This window comes from Epargyreus clarus, unplaced genomic scaffold, assembly GCF_041222505.1.
Source record: "Epargyreus clarus isolate Ecla_fem2 unplaced genomic scaffold, WU_Ecla_fem_2.2 ptg000002l, whole genome shotgun sequence".
NCBI lineage: Eukaryota > Metazoa > Arthropoda > Insecta > Lepidoptera > Hesperiidae > Epargyreus > Epargyreus clarus.
The window spans coordinates 6,834,865-6,860,936 of record NW_027332210.1 but is presented as its reverse complement, the minus strand read 5'-3'; the positions used below and the strand labels follow the sequence as shown (position 1 = coordinate 6,860,936).

Below are 26,072 nucleotides of genomic sequence, written 5' to 3'. Positions count from 1 at the left end.
TTGAATTTTAAAAACAAAATAAAAACCAATACACATAAGTTTTTAAGAACAAGACAAAAAAATTGTTGATGTAAAATTTGTATACAAACTCATTTTACAACCCTACAATTTTTTAAGAGTTCTTGTATTTTATTTCAAATTATTGTGATAATGACAACAGAATTATTAATTTGTCAAAAAGTATTTAACTAATATAACATTTCCATTGTTCATATATATTTGTTCATAAATTGGATTTGGTGTTCATATAACATAAATTATTGTGAATATGGCTTTGCTCACTATAATGCTGTGATCATCGAAACTCCAAAGATTTGATCCTATTAAGAGTCTATGGACGTAAGGACAATAATCGAAAATTATAAGGTAAAAGTAAAAGTATAAGGTAAAAAGTAAAATTCATATTATACATCTAACAATAAGCACAATAAAATGTATATTTACTCGAAATTATATGATGATGATTGAGTATATGACTTATACTGATTGATTATATGAGATTGAGATTCTTTGATATATAAATTATTTATATCTGCTGAATATTATTAAGGTTTGTGCATTTAATTTTATCATAGTTCACACACACAACACATCTTAGTTCACACACACATGTAAAACTGGAAAAGGCAAAATAAATGGGTGCAAAATTTAAATCAAATATTTAATTTAAATTTTCTGCGGGCGTCATGAAGCGGCACTTATATTTCGATATCGAATTTGAGCTAAAGGAGATGTTTCAAAATGTATGGGCTCCCGGCCACCTTTTGTACACTATACTAAAAACTACGAACACTTGCAAAGAACAATTCGTAGGGCTCCATTTTCTTCAAATCATGTTCGTTTAATTGTTAAAAAACAATAATTTACACTTAAACTTGCAACTTGCAAGTTTAAGTGTAAATTATTGTTTTTTAACAATTACTTGCAACACAACAGTGGAAAAACATCATGGCGGTAGTGATTACCGTAATAATGTCATCTGTCATTCTATTTTAACTTATTATATACATTATATACTTTTTAATATATTTTTTACGCGAATGGGGTTAGATATATAAATATTGTATTGTATTTATTGAGAAACAATGCCTATATTTGATAAACATTAGTTATATTTACATTCATTTTATCATATCTTGACTTAAAACAAACATACCAAAATATGTACTTCTTCTATACCAATTTATTTTAGTTAAAACATTTAAGTGTGTAAATAAAACAACTTTAAATACACATTTGATAATATTTTACTTATTCTTCACTTAGATACATTATTTATTAATTTTCAATATCTTCCCTTATCAATATTTTCATCCAATCAGTAGCAGGTTCTGTAATATCCTGTGACGAGCTCAGCCCAAACATCAAACAATGGTCATAATGTGAGCGCAACTACCTACGAGTACGGTTCGTTGCCCAGCGATGCAGTTGCAATAATAACTGATTATTTTGTCATCCCAAGAATGTCCTTGTCTTGCTAATGTAATTATCTAAAAAAAGAGAAATGTAAAAAGATTAGCTTCACTAGTTTAAAATTATTAACGATTATTTCACGATTAATACAACTAACTGATGTATATTTTACCTGATGATATTGAATCCTTGTCAACACAATCCACAGCGATCGCACGAAAATCTCAAGAGTCCATAAAACATAAGCTGGGTAAACAAGTAAGGTAGAATCAGTCCAAATTCGTAAGCATCACAGAGCAGAAACGTATTCAGGATTAAAATGGAATCTTCTCATCAGTATATATTTATTCAACGTTTACATTGGAGTCCACTATCAAATTGACAACTTCTTCTTTTTTAATTTAACATGTCACTTATATCTATAAAACCAGATACTATTTAAAAGGTGGTATTGTTATAATTATTATAAATAATTAATTAAATTCAGAAATAATGACGGGATACCCAAAACAAAAGCCAGGTTGTAAAGTACTAAGGTAACAAATAACAATAACTTTACGACAGTAAGCGAAATACAGAATTACCGACATCCAATATGTGTGGAGTACACATAGGTTCCCTGACCGACATCGACAGTTTTGAAAACTTGACATTGACAGTATTCCGCCATATTTAATATTTCAATGAGGAATGCTTAGTTTAAATATTTTTAAACAGGAATACTTTAGGTTATCAAAATATATGTGTATTTTTCTTCAATTATACAAATTATTCGTGTTTTTTAGTTATAGTGTACATGAGATGGCCGAAAATGAAACATCTCCTTTGCGACATTTTAAAGTCAATGTTGTTTATCTCTGTGTATGCGAGCGAGATGCGGATAAAAATGGCGTCATTTTAGATTACAATCTTTACAAACACAACTTATGACTTTAATTTTATGACTATGTACACATCAGAGACCTATGTACACATCCAAAATTGATTATCCAACACTCAACACTAGGCATTGTCACTGTCAGTGTCATTTTGACTTTGACATCAAAAGATAAGTGCATGCATTCAAATTCTAAATTTTATTTACTTACCAATTACCATGCGTAATGTCTGATAGTAAAATATTTTTATATTTATGTAGAATTTTTATGTAATAAATGAATGATTTTTGTAACTTTTTAAATTTTACTATAATTTATATATAATTTGAAAAAAATGATTAATTAACTATCTCTTTATATTTGAAACTTCGAAGTAATGGGTCAACAAATATTAAGTTCTGAACGAAACCGGCTTATTTAACCAATTAAAAAAGTACTGATAACAAAAGATCTTATCAATAATAAGTTCAAATTTGTTATTATAAACAAGAAAAAAGCATATAATTACTTATCTCCCTTATATTTAGCACTGTGTAGACAATTTCGTTAAATAAAACACTAATTTGTAAAACTGTCTCTCAGTTACATAACCTAGTACCCATTCAGTCGAAATTGTTTAGATACGTTTCTGTAAACGTGACGTAAACGTAAATAGTGACCATGAATGCCGCCGGTTGGACAGTTCGCGCGATAACGTGCGTAAAAACCTATTTGAGGCCGAATAAAGCGGTAAACACTTCAGTTGTCCGATCGACTTTCAGGGAGTCTTCAGCAAGGCACTTTTCAGTCAGTTCCAGTAGAAACATGAAATTCGCACAATTTACGTACAGTAATAACTGTGAAGTGCGGGTGGGTTATGTTGAAGGGGAAAATATTGTTGATTTGAATAAAGTTGATTGTTCAATACCAACAACTTTATTGCAATTGCTGAAGAATGGGGATCTTGAGAAAGTTAAGAGGTAGGTAAGTTTGTAGTTTATTTTACGTGTAATTGTAGCTAAATAGTATATATTTTGCTTATATCAATTGAACAATACAGCTTATCAATTTCTGTAATATCTTTCAAAACAATCCATCCAAACCAGATTACAATATTGAACACTGTTACTGTGAGGCAGGAAATATTAGAAGCAGGAGCTACAATTGTGCTCTGAAAAGTTCTATCATAATAGATAGTCTATTTCTGCCTAATAACAGCTGTGTTAGGCACTGCTGTTCGGTTTTGAAGAATGTGGTTAGAGAGACATACTTTTCTGACTCGTTCCAACTTAGTCCTCAGGGGTAGCGGCGCATCTGTGGCCAACCTAAGGTAGGAATATCTAATCCTATCTGGGGTTGATTAGAGATGTCCATGGGTGGCAGTAGCCACTTACCATCAGGTGGACTGCATGCTCGTCTGTTACTTCTATATAATAAAAAAAAAGACCAGTAGTATGCTTATTGCCTACACCCGACATAGATAAGGCGATTCAATTTTTTTTTTATAAGATAGTAGAAGTAAATGAGCATACAGCATGGTAAGTCGTCACTAGTGGCCATGGATATCTATAATCTCCTCTAAATAGAAGAACCCATCACAGCATTCTGAGGACTAAGTTGATTGCCTCATGTAAGCCTGTCAGGATCAACATTATTCTACCAAACCACAGAATGGTTTCATGCTGGTGATTATACTTCCCCAGTCAACTCTACTGGTTCAAAGCACCAAAGAGTATATTTATAAAATAAATTTAATACAATTTTGAAGTGTTTGTATTGCAATGATTACAGTTCTCTCTCTCCCTCTTTAGTTGGTTGATCAATGATGATCAGAACACAGTATTCTAGGAAGGTTCACTTGTTTTGCTTTCTGGATTTTTATTTAAAAATACATTAAATGAAAGTCAATGACACAACTAGACAATGAACTAACACAATTTTTTGCCTAATTAATGAAATGCAGGAATTAACCTTGACTGTCTGTATATCATTCTCTACAACTGTAATAGATTGTTGTAATGGTTAATTCGAATACATTTTACATTTATTTATTGATGTTAATTTTGGAATGTATTGTAACATTAATGGTATTATGGAATAGAACAAAAAGAAATTAGAAAAAGAATAGAATAGAAATAACTTTTTTACATAATGCTATATACACATAGAACAAGATCAAATTAACTTAATTAATTAAAAACACATGTTTATGATTGTCAATTAGTTATTGGGAATTATATGAAAATTTTTTTACTAAGCAAAATATGCGCGAAACTTATTCTTGAACAATTATGAAACATTTAAGATGGTCGCTTCTAATACTGTTAGCATTTACACCCTTCCACCAAAATGCAGGAAATATCCACGCTAGAAATAGACTTAAAATTAGCATCTCTATGATATTAGACATAACCAAAGTTCAAAATAATCTTATTGTCCAGGATAAAGGCCAGTAACCCACCATCAGTGCCTCTGTCGTCAGTGAAACTGGCAGCTCCAATCCTGGGCATGGATAAGGTGCTCTGCATCGGTCTGAACTACCAGGACCATTGCGAGGAGCAGAAATTGACACCACCAGCTGTTCCGATGATCTTCAACAAGTTTCCCAGCACTGTGATTGGTCCTGGTGATGCTGTGAGGCTTAGGACAGATATGACTACGGTAGGTGTTTTATTTCTTGTTTGCTGTGAACCCAATGACAACCTCCTAGCTACAGATCTCTCCACAAATTGAGATGGGCTTAGGCTTAGGTCCATGGTACTAGCGAAGTTAATATTAGTAGAATTTGTACACTTGAGAACTTTTTTTTAAGAACTTGTAGGCATGCAAGTTTCCTCACAATGTTTTCTTTAACTAGTTAAGGAAGTGATAACTAATATCTAATACTCACATTAACCGAGGGCATGCCTGGTATTAAAATCTCAGACCCTCTGATTTATGGGCCAAGTTTCTAACAATCAGACTATCGGCTTGGTATAATGAATGATAAGCTTTCTTAATTAAAAAGTCACTTAAAATATGTTACATAAGTACAGAGACTTGAAACTGAAATTTTAATTCTCGATTTAGATATTTATGTGGCTTGGAATTGAACCCGGAACCCTCTGTGTGTTTACCTAGTTATCATAGATCCGATGGAGCTTAGGAAATTGGAAGGGGACTTTAAATGAAACCAAAATAGCTAAAACACTGCTCTTACAAAGGAAATATATTTAGAAAATATATGTACATAAATGTGTATAGTGTTGGTAGCAGTTACTTTAAAATTTGTGTAGGTAGTCTACTAACTATTCTGAGTAAAAAACCAGGAAAAGGAAAATAAAAACAATGTATCCGAAGCATTTATTTCTATCAGGGTGAGGTCAAATTGTCTCATGAATCACGGTGGGCCGCGCTGACCCGAGGTCACGCAAATTGGGGTCAATTATTGAAGCAAATTGTGTTCGTGGGCGGAAACATGCACTCTTGATACTTTAGCCGTCTTATGCTATATAAATCTTGATACTTTCACGCTTTGGGTTAATTGTTGGATTTATGATGAAATAGTTCAAAAATTTAACTTTTTTTGGGTTCCTTACGTAAAAAAACAAAAATAGAACCCTCATGTCATCACTCGTTTGTCTGTCCGTCCGTTAGTTACAGTTAATTTGCTCCGAAACTACTCGCACTTGTCCGTTTTTTTTGTTAACGTGGGAGGGAAACCAGATTATGTTAGGTCATCAGATTAAGTGGCATCTCTACCCCATAAAACTCCCACCTGTGGCCGTCCTCAACTATGTAGAGGGCTTCGGGATCTCCATCGAAACGCAACCGGAGTCCTTTGAGCGCGCGCGGTACCCCTGTAAAGCGCTGCCCGGGAGAGCTTTACAGTCATCCCACACCTGCCGGTGCTAACGACGGTATTTTGTGTAAAACCCGCAAATCATGAGTGCCTACCCTTTACATATTAAAATGTCTCAATTACGCGATAATATTAGTCTAAAATCGTATACTTACGACAATATGCCGCCACATACAGATACATACCGTCATCCTTCACGGGATCGCTTGCTAGGCGATTCGAGATCCCTCTCTTGCCGTCCGCAATCCCGGAAGCCCTCTTTTAGTCCTCTTATACTATTCTTGTCCCCAGACTACAGAATTATAAAATATTAGTTTAATACCCCTACAGTTTGATATAACAAGTCACAACTTAGTGATAAGGTAATTAGTAGTTAGCTTTTAGATTTAATCCTTTATTTACAAAATGATTTATACATTATCGACCTAAATTGTTTTGTAGTGGTTTAAGTTTATCTTTATACATACTTTACAAAACTATGCATATTGCGTAGTTTTTGTAATGTAAACTTCATATCCTATCCTATGTCCAATCCTCTTGGGGTCGATTGCCATTTATCATTAGAGACTGCATGTTCTATCACTTTAGCTTTCGAGAAGGAAGACAGAATATAAGTACTTACCTTTTATTTTACTTTACCTATACTGATTGCATCTTCTCAATTTATTCTCTTCTAGAAAGTGGACTGGGAGGTAGAACTGGTTGTGGTGATTGGCAAGACCGCGAGCAATGTGAAAGCGGCTAACGCGTACGACTATATCCTGGGGTATACGGTATCTCAGGACATCAGCGCCAGGGACTGGCAGAAGGAGAGGAACGGTGGACAGTTCTTGCTTGGGAAGGTGAGTTGCATTCTTACGATGTTAACTAGGAAAGTTGAGGGGGAAAGGTACCCGATGGCGTGAGAGCGACACAGGTTTATATGGAATTCTTACCGCACTAAAACTCCCGGGACTAGCAGACTCCGGGAATCTGCTAAGGAACGCAACCGAATTCCTGTCCGTTGTCTCCTAATGCCAAACCCAGATGGTATTCTGGTCCCCGAAAAACAGAGACAAAGACGTTGGTTCTAGGAAAGGCAAAAGGGTGTGTGTGGCTGTTTAGTAATGTATTATTGTATTCGTTAAATGAAATTTTAACAAAAAAATAAAACCGACTTCTATGCGACTACAAAGTAAAAAATAATTCAAATAAATGTTGGTATAGTACATAGTTCTGAAGTCGGCGCTCAATATATTTCGTTGGATAACGACGTAAATAGCGTGTTCAATGTGAGCCAAAGAGGTAGAAACCGCAATAAAACACCCTTTTATACGAAAAAAGAAAATTGAAATTGGTTAAGAAATACTGGAGTTAGTCTCAACTTTAAAATAAAATCAGTTTTTTTTCAATTTTCCGGGAAAAATGGAAAAATTTTTAAAATTCCTCGAAATGTCACCCCCTGTGAAACTAGGCGCATTCAATGGTGTTTGAATCATGTCGACCGGTCGCGGAATCGCGAAAAAATCGCTGGACATACATAAAAAAAAATACGACGAATAGATAGAACAGAACCTCTCTTCCTTTGGGAAGTCGGTTAAAAAGAATTGGGGTCATTTTTTATTTAAGAAGGTGAGCATTTATGTATATAACGGAGTAACAGAGTAAAAAAGGCGTGACGTCAGCACCGCTGACGTCATAATTATTGTTATGATGTTGATGAATGACTCGATGAAACCTACGAAAGCAAACCACACGAGAATTGTTGAGCTTCGTTTATTCTTCGGGCAGCATAACGACGTCCTAAGGAGGTCTGCACTGTTCCACAGCTCGAGCAGTAATGTCCCGATGTAGCCAGTACGGCCCTTTTTATAGGACCGGCGCACGCGCACTTGTTTTTCTATTGAAGATGCAGGTAGTTTTACCTCAGGTGTTTAATCATTTCATTTTATAATAGGAGAACTGCCGTATTTGCTCCGACACGGCCATTCTGACAGGCGGCGCGTGCTCTGCGCCTGCCTGCGTTGTGAAGTTCAAACTCTGTAAGAAAATAATTTCTTTGAGGCAGGTATCTGTAAGCAACACATGTTGCCATTACAGATTACAGATGGTGTTATAAAAGCGGCACATTAAGACATTTCCCATGCACCTGTCTTGTAAATAAATATGGGTCGTTTTTATGAGTTCTATCCACAGAACTGTCACATGTTTAGGTTATTTAAAGTTTCTCGGCGATCTGTGGTGAATACGTGTCTACCACGGCTCCACAAGGGTAACTCGTGGTAGCTCAGAGGTATCACTCTCCAGATTATGTTTTGTTATATATCTCGAAGATAGGGATGATGCTGTGGCGCTGAGCGGTCTTGAACGCCGTGGTCCACAGTGGCTCTAAAGGAAAAAGGAACAGGGTCGATGCTGTGGCGCTGAGCGGTCCTGAACGCCGTGGTCCACAGAGGCTCTGAAATCTTTTTTTTTTTTTTTTTTTTGTTTTTTTTTTTTTTGACATAATTACTTGCTCGTGATTATGTTTTGTTATAGTTCTCGAAGATAGGGATGATGCTGTGGCGCTGAGCGGTCTTGAACGCCGTGGTCCACAGGGGCTCTAAAGGAAAAAGGAACAGGGTCGATGCTGTGGCGCTGAGCGGTCTTGAACGCCGTGGTCCACAGGGGCTCTGAAAATTTGTAGACATATTAACTTGCTCGTCGATAATCGATAAGTAATCGATGCTGTGGTTCTGAGCGGTCACGTACGCCGTGGTCCACAAGGTTTATGAAAATATTTAAAATATCAGACTAGTAATACGGGATATGGTAGGTTTCATAAAGTTGTAATTAGCGTTAGAATAGGATTTTCCAATATTAGAGATCTAACAGAAAAATAAAATAACTGCTGACCGGTTATTTAGGTCACCGAACCACCCTCTTCATTGTCCACTGACACTTGGGATGCTGTTACTAGTGATGAAGTTGTGGATCCGCCTCCTGTAAAATTCCTTCTGCAGATTCCGCCGACACGGTTTATAATTATTAACTATTCCCTATAAAACCTATTTGGAGAAACGCAGAAGTTAAATGTTGCTGTCCAGGGAACTCGTCCATTCGTCAGGAATAAGGGAAAAGCTAAAACATGACAACGTTTTTTTTTTTTTTTTTTTTTTTTTTCTTCTCTTTTTTTTTTCAACTGTGTTATTACTGGTGACCTTCTCCGACTCGGCCATCGTGACGGAGTCACACGTCCTCGTGTGCTGTTCCTGTAGGTCAGATAAACAAACTGAATATTAAAATTTCCACTCGGCTAATCCTGATTAACTCGTATTAAGGTTATTCGCTACCGAACACTACGGTATCATATCTCCACATTGGAAACACCTTTAATTGAACAGTTACACCAGTATCTCCATTGAGTAAAGTGTAAACTATCAAAATTGATTTAGAAATATGATAACCTTCACAAAAAAATTTACAAGAAATAGAGTGTATCCGCAAGTTCATTCAAACACTAAATAATTCTCATTAAATAGTGATCACATTTTAGTGGCTTAATTCTTGAACTGTGAAGTACCCCAAGTACGTTAATCTTTTAAGAGCCCAAAGTCACTTACCGAAAATGCACTTACTAACTCACCGCCTTGGTTTTACCACAGTCAAAAAGTATCCTGCCTTATGGCCACCCGTATCATAGGCCACCCATTCCGTTTGCGGTCAACACAAGTCCAGTGTAGTTGCAATAACACCAATAAGCAGCTATAGTAGTTTCTTATCCTGTGAACACTCAAACATTAGGTGAACATTATAAAATTGAACCAATAGACCACACAAGTATCAAACGTGTCGCCCGTATGCAACAATGTAGCTGATCATAGGTCACTTTTCTGGGACGCCCTCTATCGATGTGCCAGATGGAACCGCAGCTGATGATGTAGGCGAGATAGGAGCTTGTTCTGATCCCAATTCTGATAACGGAGTAACAGAGTAAAAAAGGCGTGACGTCAGCACCGCTGACGTCATAATTATTGTTATGATGTTGATGAATGACTCGATGAAACCTACGAAAGCAAACCACACGAGAATTGTTGAGCTTCGTTTATTCTTCGGGCAGCATAACGACGTCCTAAGGAGGTCTGCACTGTTCCACAGCTCGAGCAGTAATGTCCCGATGTAGCCAGTACGGCCCTTTTTATAGGACCGGCGCACGCGCACTTGTTTTTCTATTGAAGATGCAGGTAGTTTTACCTCAGGTGTTTAATCATTTCATTTTATAATAGGAGAACTGCCGTATTTGCTCCGACATATACGATATTCGAGCTGGGTACTGACAAGAGAATATAAGAAAGCAGGGTTAGCTCAACGGTTCGCTTACGGAAGGGACAAAAATTAGAAGTAGGACGAAATTTTCTTAGAGAAATCGAATATACTAAACCTAACAGGAAGCTAAGTTTTAAGAGCTAGCTTAGATTTTTAAGACTGAGTGTTAGATTAAAATTTGTCAACTTTTAATATGCAGAAATTGTTAGATAATAGCAGTACCTATATTGTATAGATTGATTAGTAATAATGGACGTTAGTGTTTAAAAAATGTTATTTAATGTTCAAAACAATTCACTTGAATTTGAAATATGAATTTTCCGATTTCTTTATGTGTCAGATAAAATATGTATATCGTCATTTTGAGATGGACTACTGTATGCTAAGATATCTCGGAGATTTTAATCTCTAGGCGTATTATGAATCTGCGAATAAAATAATAAACGTATTTGTAAATATACAAGGATATATCAGAAACAGTAGAACAAGGAAGGAAAAGTTGTGATGGTGGTAGAACCCTTTGTGGTTCGACTTGGGAGGAACCACCGCCGCACTTATTTCTTCCTAACAAGAGCTGTTATGTAATGCTGCTGTATTCCGGTTTGAAGATGGTAAAGAAACAAACTTGTCCGAGGCGTTCCAACTTAGTCCTAAGGGGTAATATTGTATCTGTGGCCGACTTCAGGTACGACGCTTATCTTATCTGAGGCTCATTACAGATCTCCATTGGCGGCATTGGCCACTTACCATCAGAAGGACTGCGTGTTTCTTTTTTACTTTGTTGTATAAAAAAAATACCACAATAAGACATTTAAAATATCATATTTAAGGAGAGATCTTATTTTGAGATATACATCAGTAAAAATTGCACTTGGATGTTATCAAATATTTACACTGACAGTATCTTAAGTACTCAAAGTATTGTGGAAATTTCGTTGACTTTTTCAGTGACGTTACGTAATTCAGTAGGAAATGTTTGATAGAATATTACGTAATAAGTCGTGCAGTCCACCTGATGCAAAGTGGATAGTTTTGAAAGGTAGTAGAATCGCGTACATGTAATTGGTTACAGATTTCTATGAGAGGCTGTAACCACTTACCATCATCTGGACTGTCAGCTCGTTTTCTACTTTAATCTTAACAAAAATAATTATAACCGATTCTAGGAAGAGCCCTACAAGCGGACCGTGATTTTTATAGATTGCAACCTATGTAATAATATGTAGTAAGTCGCGACGCGCGGTTGGGATAGGATGGGTAACCGTTAGTGACCAAGTTTACCAAGACATAAATGCTTTCGTGCTTCAGATTATAGACTGTCCTGGCTGGCATTAGATATCACCTAACTTTTCTCGGAGGCGATATGGGTGGTTTGAAAACATCTGTTACTTCACATTAACCCATCTTCATTCACCAGTCTAGTATAATTCCTAATCTGACCTAGGATTCGAACCTCGGCCCCCATCGATCGAGAGGCCAGGATCGAGAGCCTATCACTCATAAGATCATTACTAACGTAATATAGTTATTTGAAGCTACTAGAACCAGAGTCCTAACTGCATTTTAATGATTTTTGACCCATCTGTATTTTCGTAATTTTAAAATGTTGTATAGTCCGCGTAAAACTGCTAGTCCGCTCTGAATATAGAAATGAATCGCGTCGCCATAGTAAATTGTATGACTACACCTCGTCGCAACAACTTCAGAGCGGACTATACACTTTTACTTTTCTCCATATTGTAAATCGTTTTTTGTACTTACGCTACTCTGGTTCTAATAGAATGAGGCTAGGCAAATCAAGCCTTCGCACAAAACCAAAACATGATTAATACTTTCGTATTCCCCCAGGCAATGGACACATTCTGCCCCATCGGCCCGTACATCGTGACCACAGACGAGATCCCCGACCCCCAAGTCCTGGATATCAAGTGCAGCGTCAACAATGTGCTGAAGCAGACCAGCAATACCCGCAACCTGGTGCACAAGATACCCAATGTCATTGAGAGACTTACCTCGTGAGTATACTTCACTCCAGATGATTTAAACAGGAAGCTATCAAGGAATGATAGCCTAATGGCTGTAACTCGTCTTCCGAGTGGTCCGAGGTTCAAATCCCAGGCGGATACATAATTTTTGAAGTTATGGCCAAGCAGTGATAGTCTGATAGATGCAGCTTGTCCTTCCGAACGAGGGGTCCGAGGTTCATATCTCAGACTGGTATGAGAAGTTATAGGCGTATTAAAAATCAATTATCACACGCGATACCGGTGAATGAGAGATGTTTTATTAAAAGAAAAAGATGTAAGGTTGTAGAGCCCTTTGTGGTTAGACTCCGGCGGCACCACCGCCCCACTTATTTCTGTCTATAACAGCAGTGTTAGACGCTGCTGTGTTCTGGTTTGAAAGATGTGGTAAGGGAGACATACTTTTTCGAGGTATTCTATCTTATCCTATCTGGGATTGATTACATCCATGGACGGCAATAGCCACTTACCATCAGGTGGACTGCATGCTCGTCTGCTACTCCTATATTATAAAATAATTAATGAAAACAAAATTTATATCCATGACTCATCTTTAAATCTATTCTTCCAGGGTAATGACACTGTACCCAGGGGATATCCTCCTCACAGGCACTCCGGGAGGAGTCGGCATGTACCGCTCCCCTCCAGAGTACCTCAAGCCCGGTGACGTCATCCACAGCGAGATTCAAAACATTGGTGTCCTCGAAACTAAAGTTGCTAAGTTTTAAATACAATGAGAAATTTAAGACCTTAGGGTAATTACACACTAAGGATTACATATATTCAAATAAACTTAATAATGTGTATTTAGTGTTTGTCCAGTGTATGATTACCCTTACCTTGTTAATTCTACTCGTCGAACAAATGCATTTTTTAATATTTATTTGTTAAAAAAGATTTTAAACATATATATCGGTCTCCATGCCCGCCCAAGAAATTGGTAGGCTTTACACTAGACACTAACTTTTTGTAAATAATTTCACATTATTTTCCATTCTTACAACTTACTTCAGTACTTAATTGAATTTTGTAAGAAGTGCATTTCACTTAACTGTGTAAATATACAAATTTTGTACAATGGAAATTATGTCTTTCAAATAGCATATCACTGCCATTTTAAGAATGTAAATAATAAAATACCGTATATTGGGGTATAATGGGAAAGGATGTATAATATAATCTGAAGTTAACGTTTTTTTTTTATTTACAAACATGTACTGGGCGGTCCTTAGTAAGTAAATAATTGAAGTGCATCCTAATATCTAGTGTATTCTGATCCAATTTGCTGAGAGGCCAGCCCATGTCAAACATTGACCGAAATCCTGGATTGGATATTAACATCGATGGGCACTAGTATCCTCTGGTGGGTACCAATCTAAGCAGGGTCCTATCCTATCTACCCCACCTACCCAAAAAGTACCACAGTATGTAACACACTGATTTATTATTCTGTTATATGTATAATTGTATATACCTTATTTATATGTATAAAACGTGTCTCGAACATTATACTTTATTTCAATAAATGTGAAACAATTTCATGGTGTTATTTTTATAAAATGTATATTATATTGTTATAAGTACATTATGTTTGTAATGCCGTAATGAATTACGAACATTTTTTGTTAAGATGGATTTATGTTATATTATGAATAATTATTATAAATGTTATTACAAATCTAAATTATCTGTTTTAATTAAATAAATGAACAAACCTTCAATCATTAATTACAAACACACTAGGAAAGATAATTATATTATAAACAAAATGTGGAAATCTATGAATTTCCGAAAAGTTACGGACACTATAACACGAAAAATATTTTAAAACGAATTCAAGAATAACTTTAAATAAACAACAAACGCAAAAACATCGCTCGTTACGATTTAAATTTCGAGTGCACCAAATTGTTACAGAATAGCGGTCTCGACGCTGATTGGTGAATGCGTTCGCAATTGAGCCAATCGGCGTCTTCCGTTCGCTACAGGAAGAACCGTTTGTCGTCCCTTTTCATAGACTATTAAATTTAATGCCCGCCAAGGGGAGTTTTATTAACTTAAGTGGTCTATACGGGCGCGTGACCAGTATAGCGTGACCTCCGCGAGAATCTAACACCATTATATCACACCTAAACACGCGACTCACGCTAAAATGGTTGATGGGACGCTTTTGATACCCGCAGATTCTAATTTTGTCTATTCCGAACGGATATTCGTCGTTATGAATAGATTTCGAGCAATTTCGTCGTTGAGATCTATTGGTTGGTTCTGTTGATATGCAATTTTTTTGATTGAGTAATGGCCTCTGTAACGCATACGGCAATTGCCAATTGCATATAACTATGGGAGCCTGTGGGGCCCTAGATTGATAATTTAGTCTTTGAGCTCCACTTAGGTGACAATTTGTTGCAATTGCAACGTTGCATAAAGGATAATGGCCACCAAAGGATGTCGTTCACTAGACTTAACTGAAAGATTGCAGTGATTTTTCCAATACAGCACCAATCAAATAATCCAGACCAATCTATTTGAATTAAACCATTCCCACAATTTCGTTTATTCAATTTGGTTTAAAATTATATTGTAGTATAGTCGAAGACCACGCGTGCACGTGAGCACATAATTTTCCAACATTTAATCATTACACCTAAATATTTTCGGGGAAAAAAGACAAATAATCATTTATAAAAGTAGTCGGCGTTGAAGAAATAAAATTTAAATGAACGTCTTTTATAAGCTAAATAAAATATAAAAACGATAAAGTTTAAAATGATAAATGACGGCAGGGCTCGTGGTATTTCGTTTCCTTCGCTTCGTATTCGGATCTTTGTTTCGTTTGTTTTAAGATATTATTATATATTATAACTAGAGATGCGCCGAATAGTGGTTTCATCGAATAACCGAATACCAAATAATATTCGGTTAAACCTTTTCCGAAACGAATAATCAGCCGAATTATTCGGTTTACAATTTTTTTATTGTCAATTTGCCAGTTATGTGTATTCATTAACACTATAAATGTTGATTTGAGTTTTAAAAATAAGGTATAATTTCTAGGTGGTAGTACTCTTTGTGGTTCGACCCGGCGGCACCACCGCCACACCTATTTTTACCTAATAACACCAGTGTTAGGCGCTGCTGTGTTCCGGTTTGAAGGGTGTGGTAAGGGAGACATATTTTTCCTCGAAAAAGTACGCCTCGGCGTTCCAGCTTAGTCCTCAGGGGTAGCGCCGCATCTGTGGCTGACCTTAGGTAGGAATATCTAATCCTATCTGGGGTTGAATACAGATGTCTATGGGCGGCAGTAGCCACTTACCATCAGGCGGACTGCATGCTCGTCTGCTACTCCTATATTATTATTAAAAAAAACGGATTTAAGGTTTAAAATAAATGTTGACTATACTAATTATAGATTAAGTAATGAATGTGTTGACTTGAGATTTCAAAATAAATGTTGATTTGAAGTTTAATTGCTTTATTTTATTAGCTTTATTCAACACATTCCTCATAGGATTTGAGTTTGCCTTATAACCCTTTACACCCGAGATGATATGAGCGTGAGTTTCACTTTAAAAAAATTCCCACGTGATAGCTTCTTATTTTTCGAAACGCAACCGATGCCGATCGATCGTGAGGAGAGCTATCGCACGTGCTACCGGCTAAGTGAGCGGGGTGCAGGCGGTCAGTTGTGCTAGGGACTCGTCCAAAGATGGCAGATTTTTTTGACCCGCGCACTGTCACAGGTATATAATTATTTTTGGTATTAAATGTTTAGTCATCATCAACCCATTAATGTCCCACTGCTGGGCACCGGTCTCCTCTCATAATGAGAAGGATTAGGCCATAGTCCACCGCGCTGGCCAAGTGCGTATTGGTAGACTTCACGTACCTTTGAGATTTTTTTTTATAAATCTCTCAGGTATGCAGGTTTCCTCACGATGTTTTCCTTCACCGTTTAGCAAGTGATAAATAATTTCTAATACGCACATAACTTAGAAAAATCAGAGGTGCGTGCCTGGGATTTGAACCTCGGACCCCTCGATCGAGAGGACGAGTTTCTTAACCACTAGGCTATCACTGCCTCAAATGTTTAGTATCTATCATTAATTATAGCTAATTTGAAAGCTAAAAGAACACTAAATACGTGGAATTTAGTAGTTTATTCGATTAACTTGCAATTTAGATACAATTAGGTTGCAAATTTCAACTGTTACGATCGTGTGCCTACGGTTGTTGGTGCAGAATAACGTTTGATGAAAATGCTTTTATTGCTATTACCAGTTATGTGTAAGTTTCGTCAATATCAATTTTGTTTGTTACAATTTTAGGGGTACATTTAAATGACGATCAGATTTTGCCAGTGCGGGGTGAGGAGAAATGTATCGGACATTGAAGATCTTCATGAAAGTGAAGAGCTTCAACCAAATAGATTAGAAGAGTTTCAATTTGAAGAATTGTGCCCTGAAACAGATCCAGAAGCACATGCAGACCCTCAAATAGAAACTGACCTAGAATTGGATCTGCAACTTGAGCCTAAACCTCAACCATCTACTTTAAAATCATCCCTAGAAATTTCTCGCCGCCGAGCATCTTCACGTCCAACACATCGAAAAAATGCTTGGAAAAGAATACGTTTTCTGTCTTGAAAAGGTCTATACATCCCTACCAACATCTCCAGTAAAGTTTCCAAAGAAATATTTTTCTTAATATTTTAATTATGAGGCTCTTGATATGTAACCAGATGCACAAATTTATATTATCTAAGAAGAACCGGTCGAAAAGTTAATTTAATTGCAATAGATATGGCTAAAGTTTTCTCCATCTGCATTATCATTGGATGTATTCCCTAGCCAAGAATACCTACGCCTTGGAGACCTGGATTGAAGACGGAGGCAATAACGGAAGAAAGAAGAATGTTGATTTTCATAGAATTACGTAGTTTAGGTTTAATTGCCAAGACAGATTTTTTATAAAGACTAATGAAAATAAAGACAGTGATGTTAAATATCTCCAAATTGTTTCAATTTTCTAATATTTTTTGATAAAAACCTATTTTTTTTTTCAATTTTCACGATCGTGAGTGTGACAGTTCCCACCGGAGACTCACGATCGTGCGGGTCGATTTCTGGATTAAGTATAAACTCTGGATTTTTTTTCGTATTTTTTGTGGATCCCTTAAGCTATATAAAAAGCCGTAATAAACGTTTTGAATCGGAAATTGCGAAAAAAAATCTTCGGGTGTAAAGGGATAATATAACATAAATCTTACATAAGAAGTTTTATGTTTTAGTCGTGTACCATGTCGTGTTCACAAGAAAATAGTCATACTCGAACCGAATAATTCGGCCGAATACAAATAGCAAAAAAGATGCCGAATATGCCAAATACCGAATACCAAACGAATATTCGGCGCATTTCTAATTATAACAAAATCTTGAGTTACCATGCCATTTTACATAATCATCAGCAACCCTTTACTATGGGATTTACCACTCCTGTGCACAGTTCTCCTCTCAGGATGAGAAGTCCATAATGCACATCGTAAGTGTGGATTGGTAGTCTTTTCTACGTCTTCCTTATCATGCTTACCGTCACAATTGAAACATAAAATATGATTTATAATAATAACATGGACGTACCTTCGAAAATTCTGCGGTGTGAGCCTCGAATTTAAACACGGGAACCCGGGCTAAATGATTGAAAGTCATACAACATACATATATTTTATGAAAAAGCATTAGTAGCGAGATTCAATAAAATCTTGAATCCGATTTGAACTGCCTTGCCTGAATTGATTTTTTCCTTGGAAGAAATTATCACAATTCCAGAAAAGGCGGTAATATATTAGAGGAAGCTATGGTGGATGTCGGGGACATTGCAATATCAGCTCTAATTTAGTGAAATGTGTGATCTAACGTTGTCCTAAAGGACCAGTAGGCTAGAGCAATTGACCAGTCTCAGTTGTTTAACGGCTATCTTTTCCACCATCGTTTGCAATTGTTGCACTGTCCACCACACATTCATTAATACCACCAATAATATTAGGACTCCCACTATGTCTTTTTTTAATTTTCAGTTGTAGCGTCTACGTAATCATCTTTGTAAAAAATTCAACCGTGTTTTTATTATCGTTCAAGAGATATAGTCCTGTCTATTGTTTCTATATCTTTAAGGCTAATAATATACACATGATAAGTCACGAATGATATAAGAGAAACTGTACATAAGTAAATAAATTTACATTCATTCGCTCTTCCTCTTTTATTTCTTATTTTAATTTGAAGATTAACTGTGACGGTCTTTCAATGAAGAAAAAACGGTCTCTGGCGTTGTCATAATACTTTATGTATTTACATTAATACATTAATACTTACTTAATTCTCTATTGTGGTGGTTCAATAAAAGGAAGAATAACAAGCAAACGGATATATCTACTCATTTGTAATTAAATTCATGCAATATCTCATTTTGATACGACATTCCAAGTACGAATTGGTTGATAAGAGGTCAATACCTTTCAAGTGAATAAAGGATTTGTTGATTTATTGTTTCGCTTCAAGTTCAACAATATATTTAACCACCATTCAGTTAGGTACTTGTGATTTGTTTTTCGAATGCATAATAAGAAGTTGTTAATAAGTCATAGATTTAGGGGCTCAAAAATGCGGCATGTGTGCGGAGGTACCTAAGTTTCTTATTTTTAATTGGGTAGTATTTAAACGAGTGACTGCGAATATAAGTTTTGAATGACAAAAATAATGAATTTTGGTTATAGTATTACTAAGTGAGCGACTGGCTGCGAGTGACGAGAAATCAACAGAACAGCAACTTACAAACATTAATGTGAGTTACTTAAAATACGTAAATAAAAAAGAAATGTTTATACTTAATTGGCTTGTTAGTTGATTTCGAGGCGTAACGTGGCGGGGACAAAAGAGACCGTCTGCTTCGGGCGACATGAGTTGGGGCGGCAATATCAGGTTTTTCGATTTATATAGGTAGGCACTACTTATTCTTTGTATACTGTGTGTGTGGAGTTGCTTGAGCCCACTACACTATTCATACCCTGTAGACCATCATATATGATAGTGTTTCAAAGCAGACAAAAATCACTAATGGAGTCGAAAAACTATAAAATTTGTACGATATATTTGTGTATGACCTTTCGCTTGATCTATTGTTATCTTTACACTAGGGTAGAAATGAGACACTTCCCGTGTTGGAGATCTATAAAACTTGTGTAACATAATTGAACATTCATTCTCATCATTAATACTATCCCCTGCTGCTATAGGTCCATTATTAGAATATCAGGTCCCAGGTTCAATGCTCCGGCTTTAAGAATAGCTTTTAGACACAAGGAAAGTGGACAATCTAATGAAGCTTAAGCTGGAAAGCAAGACATGGTGGAGCTCGACGGGTCGTCGCTAATAGGACTCACTTTGCGTTCTTTTGGAGATTCTGGAGTCGTCTACGCAGCGCCGAAGATGGCCACTGGAGGGGGTTTTGTGCGGTAAGGATCACATAACCCTGTGTTAAAAAATAAGATAATTTCGAAAAATCAGAGGAATAGGATTCGAACCAGGACTATCAAAGTGAGAGACCTAGTTAAAAACTAGTGGGCTGTCACAGTTCACTCTATATTACCTGTGGTTCATTGAAATGTTACAAATTTGGGTCCCTAGCAGCCAAAAGTCAGAAGATGCAATTTTACTTCTTCAAGTAAAATTGCATCTTCTGACAAGGATCATCAAGGTATCAAGGATATGTTTCTGTGAAGCTCAATTAAAGTTAGTGGTTACGAAAGGGGTGCAAAACATTTTCACACTTTTCACACAGGGAACTATTTGTCGCAAATAAAAATTGTGTAACAATAATGGTCTCAAATTGAATGAAATTGCATCCCCTGATTATTGCAACCCAAATAAAAATATGGTTGTGTCTGGTTTTCTATTATACCAGGGGTTCCCAATCTTTTGTAACCCGCGGCGCAGTTACAAGTTTAATATTTTTTCACGGCGCCCTGTCCTAGCTAACTACTTGAAGAAGACAGTCGAAAGAAATAGGTAACTACAATAATAGTAGTTACCTTAGGTTGATCGAAACGAATGTAAAACACCACAATATGAAATTGTACAATACGTTATTATAAAATAATTTAAACGGAAAACAACAAGAAAGACTTGAGGATAACAAAAATAAAATACGATATTTATTCAGTCAAATCAATGTGAAGGGTGAGCTAAGTGATCTCCGCGCAGTTTTTCAAAGCGGGGAATATCACTTGACACTGCTATTCTCATTTCTTGCTCCACATTGATCCGATATTTGTTCTTTATCACAGCTACATCTGAAAACCCAGCTTAACATAGATATAATGTTGCAAATGGAATGAAATTTTTTAATGCTTTGGATGTGAAATATGGATATTCATTTTGAATCGATAACCAAAACGCCAATATCTGTGGTTTCCAATGATTAGAGGATCGACTCACGGCGCCCCTCTTTACTTTCTACGGCGCACCAGGGCGCCGCGGCGCACACTTTGGGAACCCCTGTGTTATACCATGAATTAAATTTCATAAAAAAGGGGTGGGGGCTTAAATAAATTCATATGATATTTGCGTAATTTACACTAAGGAAGCATGGTTCTCTTACTACTGAACGTGGTCAGATTACCTCAGATAAAGAAATTGCACAAGAATTTGAAACTTTTTTCTCGAATATAGGTACCATTTAATACTACTACATTTTTAAAATCATCCCCAATTAAAGCAGTGACCATCCTTAAAGAGAATTTAAGTCAGTGTCACATTAAATTTAAATTTAGACATATTTTAATTAATGACATATTAAAAGCTTTTAAAGAATGAACTGTTAAAAATACAGAGGACATTTGGGGAATGTCAGTAAAAGTTTGTATATCAATCATTAAAACTTTAGCTCCCTACTTAGTCACTATTTTTAATTAATATGTGTATTTTTTAATATCCCCTGATTTAATGAAACATAGCAAAATAATTCCATTGTTTAAGGCAGGTGATACTAAAGATCCCAACAATTATAGACCCATCTCAGTACTGCCTGTTCTAAGTAAAATTTTTGAAAAGATCCTCTTACACCAAATGTTGCTTCATTTTAAACTAAATAATCTTTTACACCAAAAGCAATTTGGCTTTACTAAAGGCCGTTCTACCACAGATGCTGGTGTTCAATTGCTGCGACATATTTTTGATTGTTGGGAACAAGCACATGATGCTATATGTATTTTTGGTGACTTGTCTAAAGCTTTTGATTGTGTTGATCATAAAACCTTATTGTTAAAATTACAATATTATGGTATTCAGGGAAATTATCTAAAGCTGATAAATTCTTATTTAAACAATAGAGTCCAACGAGTGCAAGTAAATGGAGCATTATCCGCAGGTTCTAATATTAAAATAGGTGTACCTCAAGGCTCCATCCTAGGTCAGTTTCTATTTTTAGTTTATATAAATGATTTGCCAAATGTAGTAAAGGATTTATCTGAGGTTGTTTTGTTTGCTGATGACACTTCCTTGGTGTTTAGAGTAAAACGACAATCACAGGATACGAACGATATTAATGAAACTCTTTGCTAGATTCAGAACTGGTTTGATGCAAACAACCTACTCTTGAATTCTAATAAAACTAAATGTATTAAATTTATGCTACCAAATGTAAGGAGTACGGTAATGAATATCGCTCTAAATGGTGAGACTTTGCAATTCGTCAATTAAACTGTCTTCTTGGGGATAACCATTGATTCTAAACTCCAGTGGGGTCCCCACATCTCTGCTTTGTCCAGCACTGTTGGTGTTAGTACTGCAGCTTTTGCAGTCAGAAGAATTAGACAGTTAACAGACATCCCCACTGCCAGACTTGTCTATTTCAGTTACTTTCACAGCATTATGTATTACTATGTGTATTTACTATTCAAAAAAGAGCAATAAGGTCACTATATAGTCTACGGCGTGGTGAGTCTCTAAGAGAACTGTTTCCCACTATTAATATATTGACGGTGCATAGTCAATACATTTATCAAATTATTATGTATGTAAGAAAACACACTGATATGTTTGAAAAAAATAGTAACCACCATAAATTTAATACCAGAAATAGAAATAAATTAGCAATTCCTAAACGTAGATATGTAAGGTGGCTAGATCTTTCATGGGCAACTGTATTCGCTACTACAATAAAATACCCGACCACATTTTGAATCTCACAGAAAAAAAGTTTAAACATGTCGTTAAACTAACGCTATGTAAAAAAGCGTACTATAAAGTAAGTGATTATTTGACTGTCAAAACGGTGTGGTCTGAATTAGCTCCAGCTCCACATGTACCATTACGTTAAGTTAACATTGTCAAAAACATTTTTTTTTAAAAGATGTGCGTTATGGAGTTTCTTTCGACGCTTCTTCTCCATAACGAAACACCTTGTGAAGTGGTGGTAGTTGTTTTGACATTCAAAAAGTGCTCTGTAAAGAACCTATTTTGAATAAAAAAAATTGATTTTGATTTTGATTTTTTATGAGCTTCAGTGGCGGATTTAAAAAATTTTAAGGTCTAGGCTGTACAGTTTTTGCCGCCCCTGCTTTTACAATTGTCATGTCTTACATTTTTTTTAATAAAAAAATTTCGTTGAAATTCCTCATAAAATAACAGAATATGGAAATCTGCTACTCTCGGAATATGCAATGACAAGTGAGAAAACAAAGTCATCGGCAACATTTGTTGCAGACTTCTATCTGTAAGGCATCAGAAGACCAGAAAACCGTCATGCAAAAATCTTTTTAATTTCTATGAGGTAGAAATTCTATGAGGTAAAAAAAAAAAAAAAAAAAAAAAAAATTCGGTCCCCAAATTTGCCGCCCCAAAAATCTGCCGCCCTAGGCTGAAGCCTACTCAGCCTGCTGGTAAATCCGCCACTGATGAGCTTCCAGTTATACATTAGAGCAACAATTAGATAAGTGTCATCTATTTTCTGAATTTTAGTGATTTTTTTTACGTATGTAACAACATAAAGGTAAGAAAATAAAACAGCATACTAATTTAAAAAAATATATTTTTATTATTATTCGTGCCTACCTGATATATTACACTAACATTTATTTTATAAAAATTGTTAAAGTTACTTAAATTTCAATTAGTAATTCACATACTTATTATATTAAGGTATTAGTGGTATAAGGTAGGAATAAGTGGCATTTTCTGTGTCACTCATATTTTTTCTCAATCGCGCCAAAATACTTAAGTTTAGCATTACAACATAAAACAATAGTTAATAAGTAAAAAAGTGTATAATTGAAATGACAAACAAATAGTACAATCCAAAAGTTTAGGATTTTATAAATTTTTTTGCCAACATTTTTTAGACACTACCTATTTCAACCAACTCCTTAGCAGGTAGGTAGTTCTACCTGTTCTATAGCCTTCTGTTATTTTAATTTTGTACACAATATGTTTAAAATAAATAAAGGAAATTGATTCTTAAATGAATTTAATAATAAAATACATTTACACCACATTTATCTAAGTGTAAATAAGTAACACAAATAGAATTAAGATATTAATGTTATATTAAATGTTAAGAACTGGAAATGGCTCCAATGTGCATGATGTTTTTCATATCATAAAAGTAGCAAGTAAGCATAAATTATCGTCTACCAAATACTCAAATTAATTAATTTATTTATTTATTTATTTATAAGTTGTACCAACAAGGTTAACACTATTTACATCTTATAAGTTTACATTTACAATCTTGGTGAGTGTCACCTCACTTACAGGTACAAACAACAATTCACTAAAATTAAATGAACACAATAGTTATGATATGTGAGATAAAAGTGAATAATAACTACTGGCCTCATCCTCCTATTATCCATCATAGATCCTTCCTGAGGTCAGCTACAAATGCGTTGCTGCCCCTGAGGACTAAGCTGGAACGCCTCGTAAGTGTCTTTTCTTGATCACACCCTTCAGACCGGAATAGCATCGCTTAACACTATTGTTATAAGGGAGAAATCAATGTGGTTAATTAAGTTAAAATCACAAAGGGTTCTACTACCTTTAAAACTTTGTTTGTTTGTTGTCTCTTAATCATGAAAATTATGTGCACGAAAGATACATATATGTGTGCACTATACAGTTTTAGCTTAAGGGCCAGGACCCGCGATATAAGAGAGGCCCCGAAAACCCAATATATTCGCTTATACGACTCGCTACGATTTACGTTCAACGTTGCTAAATTGAAATATTAATCATTTACTTTAATATTTTAACTTAAATTAGGGTTTTAATTTTTCCTTACATTATTTATACCAGGTCCCCCGAATTCTTTTGTGCCCAGGGGTCTCGGCATTTCTTAAGGCAGCCCTGTGTGTGCATCTGATTTTTGATTAAACAAAATAAAGTGTATCAGTTACTAGAATAGATCGAATAAGAAACGCACACACATAACTTCATTATCACCGCTTCAGCTGCTGTTTTTAGGGTGACGTCATCTGGAAGTAGTAAAGGGAAATGCGGTTCATCTGATTTTAAAATGCAACATTTATATATCACTAGTAGGCCCGCGGCTTCGACCGCATTTTAAAAAACATGGCATACTTATAGATAACTGAAAATTTGTACCTTCATTGGAATGACAGTGGCGCCATCACTCGAAAATTGCTGGTCATCATCAACCCATTACTGTCCCACTGCTGGGCACGGGTCTCCTCTCAGAATGAGAAGGATTAGGCCATAGTCTACCGCGCTGGCCAAGTGCGTATTGGTAGACTTCACATACCTTTAAGATTTTTATCTCTCAGGTATGCAGGTTTCCTCACGATGTTTTCCTTCACCGTTTAAGCAAGTGATAATTAATTTCTAATACGCACATAAATTTGAAAATCAGAGGTGCGTGCCTGGGATTTGAACCTCGGACCCCTCGATCGAGAGGCCGCGTTTCTTAACCACTAGGCTATCACTGCTTTAAATTGCTGGTACCAACTCAGAAAACTTCGTGGGCTCATGCACATCAACTTTGCTAAAGATCATCACATGATCAAATGCATAGTTTACGATTGTATAAAGGACATACAGACAAACATTCATGTTTATATATAAAGATGATTCGAAAATAAGCAAGATTTCAAACACAGCAACAGAATTTACCTACAACAAATGATTAGAATAATATTTCAGTAATTAGCCCCCATCGATCTTCTTTCTTGTGTATTATCTCTTCTCTTCTTCTGACTTCGTTTTTCTTTCGTTGTTATTCACGTCGAAGCACTAAATCCTCATTGATAAGCACTTAAGCAGCAGGAGATATATAAAGCACTCCTGCGGCACTAGTACTTAGGAACAAGATTTAGTTGTCTTCTTTATTCTCCATTCTTCTTTATATAATATATCTTCTTCTATTCTTTAGTGTCTTCTTTTGAATTTCGTTATCTATTATAGTTTTTCGTATACATGTAAGAACTATAACATAAACATTTATTTGAAAGGAATAATAAAATGTTCAGATATTATTTGGACATGAACATATGTAATTAACTCCGCTACGCAACCCCTACTGATTAAGCCGGAATGCCTCAGATAAGTAACCATGTCTTCCTTACCACACCCTTCAAACTAG

At 35.7% G+C, this 26,072-nt stretch overlaps 1 protein-coding gene and 1 long non-coding RNA gene across 4 annotated transcripts; both read left to right on the top strand.

Moving 5' to 3' along the window:
- Window positions 1-170: 170 nt before the first annotated feature.
- Faah (fumarylacetoacetate hydrolase) lies at window positions 171-13,960 on the top strand. 3 transcript variants are annotated; one of them, XM_073078904.1, is made up of 6 exons: window positions 171-366; window positions 3,053-3,250; window positions 4,712-4,931; window positions 6,789-6,953; window positions 12,244-12,410; window positions 12,991-13,960. In XM_073078904.1, exons 2-6 carry the CDS (start codon window positions 3,096-3,098, stop codon window positions 13,145-13,147), a joined length of 864 nt encoding a protein of 287 aa, XP_072935005.1. In that variant the 5' UTR covers window positions 171-366; window positions 3,053-3,095; the 3' UTR covers window positions 13,148-13,960. The 3 variants fall into 3 exon arrangements, with proteins under 3 accessions (XP_072935005.1, XP_072935001.1, XP_072935008.1); XM_073078900.1 differs by lacking the exon at window positions 171-366 and having other exon boundaries at window positions 2,702-3,250; XM_073078907.1 differs by lacking the exon at window positions 171-366 and having other exon boundaries at window positions 3,088-3,254.
- Window positions 13,961-15,945: 1,985 nt separating this feature from the next.
- LOC140746833 (uncharacterized) lies at window positions 15,946-17,428 on the top strand. The gene is made up of 2 exons (XR_012102825.1): window positions 15,946-16,162; window positions 16,748-17,428. It is a non-coding gene; the product is annotated as an uncharacterized LOC140746833 (long non-coding RNA).
- Window positions 17,429-26,072: the final 8,644 nt, after the last annotated feature.

Excerpts from the sequence above, each read along its gene's own strand:
- Faah (XM_073078900.1), top strand. The coding sequence starts at position 2,952 with ATGAATGCCGCCGGTTGGACAGTTCGCGCGATAACGTGCGTAAAAACC. Across the intron at positions 4,932-6,788 it reads TTAGGACAGATATGACTACG|AAAGTGGACTGGGAGGTAGA; the intron begins GTAGGTGTTTTA and ends ATTCTCTTCTAG. Across the intron at positions 12,411-12,990 it reads GTCATTGAGAGACTTACCTC|GGTAATGACACTGTACCCAG; the intron begins GTGAGTATACTT and ends CTATTCTTCCAG.